This window comes from Octopus sinensis, linkage group LG13 (genome assembly GCF_006345805.1).
Source record: "Octopus sinensis linkage group LG13, ASM634580v1, whole genome shotgun sequence".
Lineage (NCBI taxonomy): Eukaryota > Metazoa > Mollusca > Cephalopoda > Octopoda > Octopodidae > Octopus > Octopus sinensis.
This window is the reverse complement of record NC_043009.1, coordinates 72,247,737-72,254,605: the sequence shown is the minus strand read 5'-3', so window position 1 is coordinate 72,254,605 and position 6,869 is coordinate 72,247,737. Positions and strand designations below refer to the sequence as shown.

The 6,869-nt window shown below is 34.0% G+C and overlaps 1 protein-coding gene across 4 annotated transcripts in view; it reads right to left on the bottom strand.

Annotated features, from left to right (window-relative positions):
* Window positions 1-3,769: 3,769 nt before the first annotated feature.
* LOC115218441 (calpain-15) overlaps window positions 3,770-6,869 on the bottom strand; it is an 86,068-nt gene continuing 82,968 nt past the window's right edge. For 3 of the 4 annotated variants that reach the window (XM_036508540.1, XM_029788260.2, XM_036508539.1), the window contains one exon: window positions 4,508-6,081. In XM_036508540.1, the coding sequence (XP_036364433.1) occupies window positions 6,066-6,081 (16 nt within the window). In that variant the 3' untranslated portion in view covers window positions 4,508-6,065. Of the gene's footprint in view, window positions 6,082-6,869 lie in introns of all 4 variants that reach the window. The other variant, XM_036508538.1, reaches the window with a different exon arrangement.

The following is a 6,869-nucleotide window of genomic DNA, read 5'->3' as shown; positions in this document are numbered from 1 at the left end:
CAGGAGAGTATTGGTTAAAAATTTAGGTTGTGGGAAGGAGTAGTTTCAAATTAAACTAAATTTGCCACCAATTTATGTCTGCTCATCCAGGTTTGCAAGGATTCAGCTTAGGAGTTACATGTGTTAAGTACAGAAATCTCTGGAACTTATGTTTTCAGAGCGTTATTTAGTAGCTACATCATCTTATTCAGCAGACCTGTGATAAAAGATCTACTCATTACAATTATACAAAGTTTTTCCTCAAACAATATATCCAGTACAAAATTATTCAATGTATACTACCATTCTGAGAACAAGAAAACAGAAATTTAACTACATTAACATGGATGTTGGCAAACATATGCAGGAAGCAAAAATAATGAGTAGCACAAAGAATATAACAACTAAAAATAGTTCTGCAAATTATAACATATAGTAATGCAGCAAAACATGACTTGAGATTAGGAAACTGGACTTTGTGAACAAGATGACCAACTGAGACATACCTGAAGAAATGTATTGTACAGAAATCTGTTCAACCATGGTTGAACTGAGTAAAAGTATATGCACACGTATTAGACCTTATTCATACTTACAATAAGATTTTCATTTTGTTCTGTAACTGGTACTTAAATAAACTGAGTACCAGACTGAAGTGCTGGGACTGATATAACTAACTAAGCAATCAAAGGTAGTACCCTGATATAGCCACAATGTAATGACCGAAGTTAATGGAGGATGTAAGATTAAATGATACTATAAATAATAAGTGATTAGTGCTTGAGCACATGAAGTGGGCCAAGTCCACCTAAGAATCAACAACTAGGCCGTCAACTAATGACAAATAAAAATAAAACATTGTCAATGGATACAAAGATTTTGAAAATAAACTGGGAGTAATATGAACAGATAGTTAAAGATGAATATAAAGACACCTATTTTAGATATGAATATCTAGTTTTAGTTATATCTGGTAGTAAGAAGTTGCACCTAAAGAACTACAACTTCTGGCAGCTGAGAATTAAACTTAGTGCAGTATCCAAGACAACAGTAGATTTTAGAAACAGAAAAGTGTTGACCTTGTAGATTTTAGTTGTAAACTTTTTACATTCCAAGATCAAATCTGTCCAGGTTAAATAAAATTTGTGATTTTGATTGAGTATGTACAGTATTTTGTTTTGGTTTGTATAATTATAGTGGCAGTACTGATGTGTCTAATGCCTATTTTGGGCTACTTTCAGTATGCTGTGCATATCTGTAAGTCCTGCTGAAATCAACTTTGCTTTTCATCAGACCTAAATCAGTGACATCAATTAACCCCTCTCCTCGAAAGTGTTGGTCATATACCCAAATAAGAAACCATTTTGTCCACATGGATGACGGCACACCTGCATTTAATGATTCTGCAAAGAAAGGGGCTTGGAAATGCTACCATGAAAGACTGCTGAATGTAGAGAATGAATGGGAGGAGGAGAGTCTGCCAAATGTTGACCCAATTGAGGGACCAGCTAGCTGAATCAACAATACCTTGGTAGATAAAGTCACGAAGAATATAAAGACAGGGAAAGCCCCCAGCCCATCAGGAATCACCACTGAGATGCTTAAAATATCTGGTGGTGTTCGTTGTGGTTTAGTCACCTGTATTGTAAATCAGGTGGTTCATGAAGATGTCATACCAATGACTAGTGTAGCAGCACCATAGTCATCTGCTACAAAGGTAAAGGTAAGGCCTTATATAACAATAATTACAGAGGTATCAAATTGTTGGATCAGGCGATGAAAGTTATGGAGAGGGTCACAGCTCAACTAATTAGGGAGAGGAAGTTAGGCTCGATGAGATGCAGTTTGGTTTTGTGCCAAGGCGAAGCACCACTGATGCTATATTTCTGGTGAGGCAGCTGCAGATAAAATGCTATACTTGGCATTTGTTGACTTGGAGAAAGCCTTTGACAGGGTCCCCCGATCCCTTAGCTGGTGGTTAATGTGGAAATAGGGATAGATGAGAGGTTGGTAAGAGCTGTACAAGCTATGTACAGGGATGTTATCAATAAGGTGAGGTTCAGTGAAAAATTCAGGGTACAAGTAGGGGCTCACCAAGGATCAGTTCTCAGCCCCTGTTGTTTCTCATAGTCCTCCAGGCAATAAAGACATTTAAGATAGATTGCCCTTGGAAGCATCTCTATGCTGATGACCATTTTCTTATAGCTGAGAAGTTTCAGGTATGGAAGCAAGATCTAGAATCAAAGGGCCTTAGTATTAACCTAGCAAAAGCCAAAGTCTTAGTAAGTAGTAAGGCAGACAAACCACAGATCCCTTCAGGTAGATGGCCCTACTCAATCTGTAGGAAAGGCATAGGTAGAAACTCCATAAGAAGTACCCAGTGTAAGCAGTGCAGCAATATCAGAGGAATGTTAACAGGGGAAATTGCTTTTGTGAGTGGAAGATGCACAGGTACAATAAACAGCAAAAATGTACAGAAAATAGACTCCATCAACTGCCAGTGGGGTAAGCTAGAGGTAGTAGATAGCTTCTGTTATCTAGGTGATCAAGTTAGTAGAGGAGGTGGATGCTCCGAAAGCGTACCTGTGAGAATAAGATTAGGCTGGGTAAAGGTCAGAGAGCTCCTACCTCTGCTGGCAATAAAGGGACTCTCCTGAATGAAAGGTAGATTGTATGATGCTTGTGTGCATACAGCTACGTTACATGGCAGTGAAACATGTGACTACCTGAGGACATGCGTAGGCTTGAAAGAAATGAAGCCAGTATGCTTTGCTGGAGGTGAAATGTCAGAGTTCATGCTCCACAGATTGAAAGCCTTTTGAGAGAAAAGTTAGGCATAAGAGCCATCAGATGTGGTGTGCAAGAGAGACAACTGCATTGGTATGGTCATGGAATGCGTATGGAACTTGAAGACAGCTGTGAAAAGAAGTGCCAATCTCTAACTGTGGAGGAAACCTGTGGTAGACGTAAACCCAGAAGGACATGGAACAAAGTGGTGAAGTATGATCTTCAAACTTTGGGCCTCACAGAAGCAATGACTAGTGACCAAGACCTTTGGCGATATGCTGTGCTTGAGAAGACACATCAAGCCAAGTGAAATCGTAGTTGTGGCTAATGCAGGTGTCACATAACTGGCACTTGTGCTGATGGCACATGAAAAGCCCTTTCAAGCATTTGGCCTCATGGCAGCAAAGTGGCTGATGCTGGTGACACATGAAAAGCTCCTTTCAAGTGTTGTGCCTCATGGATGCAATGACAGAGACCTTACGTTGCACTTGAGGAGAAGACTCATCAAGCCAAGTAAAATTTCAGTCATGGCAGGTACCAGTTACATGAAAATGGCACCCATGCCAGTGACATGTGAAAGCACCCATTAGACTCTCGGAGTGGTTGGGGTTAGGAAGGGAATCAAGCCATAGAAACCATGCCAAATCAGACTGGAACCTGGTGCAGCCTTCCTTGCCAGCTCTGGTCAAACCATCCAACCCATATCAGTATGGACAATGGATGCTAAATGATGATGATGTAGTTTTGACAGACACCGTCCTAACTTTTGTATCAGAGATAGCATTGTTCAACATCTCCTTTTGAGACAATGGGTGTTGGTCACTACTTCTAGTATAATGAGTAACATTGTAATGGCTCACTTGTTAGCTTAGTGTTTATAACCTCAGTGCAGGTTTACTGTCGTAGCATTACATTTTCAGGCTCCAAATTTTAAACTTTAATCTTATTTAGAAGTTTGTTAATAAGATATTTGAGCAATTAATTTGATGATGTAGAGAACAGATTTTTTTCATCTCTTTATTAATATGACAAATTACCTCAAATAGAGACGTTTCCAGACACAATGTTATGTGTCTTAGATACTTCTAGATATTTAATAGATATATGTTTCATATGAGCAGTAATGTTTGTCTGCTTTAGCTGAGATTAAGGGAAAAAGAGATAAAAAAAGGAAAAAATTTAAGGAGCTATTTAGATTTATTTCTCATGACCTTTTCTGTGAATTTGTTTCTTAATATAAAATATAAACTTTGGATTCATTTATTTGAAACTGAAATTTAAGGGATAAAAGTAATTATAATGATCTTTTTCTCTAAGTTAATTTTGAAAATTCACAGCTTGATAATTATAAACATTGAAATCTCTAGCTCAAAAGAATTCATTTGAGATAATTGCTTAAACTACAAAGAAAATATAATTTCATAAAAGAGACAAAGAGTCTATTTTTTGTCTCAGTTAAAACTGGGATGAGGTGCAAGTTTTATTGCATAACAAAAAAAGAAAATATATTAAAAAACATTTTTAAATGTTACTGTTGAATTTTAGAGTTTAGAGATTCATAATTATGAACATTAATAACAATAACACTTGTGAATTAAAAAAAATTCTTTCATGAAAGAATATAAATTATGCTATGATTTTAAAAACACAGTAAAAAGAAATTTCTTAATTGAAATTAACAATCAAAAGATTATATCAAAAGAGAGAAAAAAATGTTAACAAAAACAAAGATTTGTCTTTAAAAAAATGTAAATTTTTGTTTTTATAGTAACTTTGGCAGTGGTAAATAGATAAACTAATTTTCTTCAGTGACAAGGAAAGGGAATGATTTAAAAGGCAATGAATTAAATACTCTTATAAAGTTTTTAATTACTTAGATTCCAGATACTTTCAATCATATATATGCTTTCAGCTTTGGTCATTTTTGGGGAACCAATTTTTATGTTTCCAATAAATTATTTTCAATTAAATATTAGGAAGAAAGGCAATTTTAACAAAGAGAAGAATGTTTTATTTATTTTCTATCTGAATTCATTCTCCCTGTAGAGAGTTGCATGTATATTAAATTACATGCTAGTGAAAATATATGCAAACACCAGCATTGGAAGTCTCCCAATGACAATTTGTCTCATCATAATTTTAGGCAACAAATATAGATCTATTAGGATCTTATAACATTTAAGTACATTTTTAATAAGAAAACATTAACATAAATATTGCTTTTATTCACTGGGTTAATATCTTAATATCACAACTAACATATCAGTTAAGAATTTTGGTAACATTTACAAACTAGTTTATTATTATCACAGACCTTAATAAATATACTTGCAATAGGCTTTATTTACACTGTAACCAGGCATTATTAGTCTCATCACAATAATTACTTAAAAGTTGATCCAAACATCTATTCAAGACTTCACTTTAATAATTTAGCCTAATATCTTGCACATCTTTCACAAAAAATCCCTGAACTGTTTGAGAATATTATTATCTATTAATGAAAATAAATTTTTTCTTGGGGTAGGGGGTGAGGGGCTCAAATACAGAATCCTTCATAGTTCTGAAGAAATATTTAGGACCCAATATTGAATTAAACCTCTTTGTTTTCTTATGGTTATATTTTTAAATATCCTGCCAGTATTTCAAAACTAATTTAGCTACTACAGTAGGATCAATGTAAAAGACATTCATAAAAAAAAGATAAAAAAATATTTTTCTATTATCACTGATCCTGACCTTTTCCTCAAAAAAATTGACAAAAGTGTCTTCAAGTTAAAAGTTAATTCTTCAACAACAAAAAAAAACACATAGGTCAGAATATTTCTCTAAAATCACATACCCATATCCCAATATAACAATCATTCATTCACATGCATATCCTTTTGTATGTAGCACAAGAGAAAACCATTGTGTCTTTCTTTTTTCAGATTATTGAATATATTTCATATGAGGAACATCTTACTGCACTCAATAGGAAATGTTTCATCATATAGGCTGCATATTAAAACACTCCTTTGTAAATTACAGTTTTGTTTTCAAGGTGGATATATTAACAATGCATACAATGAAATATAACCACAGCAACCTGGTGGAAAAGTTCCAGCTTAAGCACTGCTCTGAATTAAATTCCTAATTTGCAGATTGTCAGATGCTGTGAAATGTCCAACAATTATAGAAAAAAAGTTGATATTAAAATTGATAGTTAAAAGTGGAATTTTAATCAAAATTTTCTTGCTTTCCTGAAAATTGTTATGTACCATTTCTTCCAATGACATTTTAATCTACAAGAGATGTTTTTATGTTTGCAAGACACTGAAAGAAAAACAAAATTTGAAAAATTTAGGTGATTTAGAAAACATGCAAAAACTTTAATGTTGCTGTTGTTTCAATGAGGTTAATTTATATATTTCCCAAATAGAATAAAATTTTACATTGATTAAATATTTAAGTTTTTGTTAATATAATCATTTTTTGGACTAATTAACATCATTTTTACAATGAAACTTTTTAAAAAATAATATTTACATCTATGCTACATTTCTATTAATAATGTTTCTAGTTGTCATTGGACACCTTGTTCCTACATGTATGTCTAATTACCAGATTAGATTTGAACAAAGAATCTATTTCTAAGCTAATGGTGGTAATGCTCTATCTATTATGTCACAAACATACTGTTATGTTGCTGCTGTTGTAGACTTAATCCTTCACTCAGTTTAACATCACCACCAAGTCCTTGGGTACCTTTAACAGAATCCAATCTGTAGCAAGAATTCAGGTTCAATCTCCAGACTGGTAGTAGCAAGTAAGGTATCCTCTCTTGAAGATCCTATAAAAGGTCAAAGAACTACCCTTCCTCATTGACTAATAGATGATGATGATGATGATGATGATAATAATAATAATAAAAAGAGAGCCCAAGCCTGATCAAGTAAACATATGATCAGAGGTGTTCAACCAGACTTCCTTTTTTCAGAAACAATATTCACAACCTATTGTAATTTCTTCCAGTGACAAATGTACTACTCAACACAGATTAGTTCAGTTTACTACAGACCAGATCTTTAATGCTTAGAAGGCCCCACAAAAATTGGTTATAG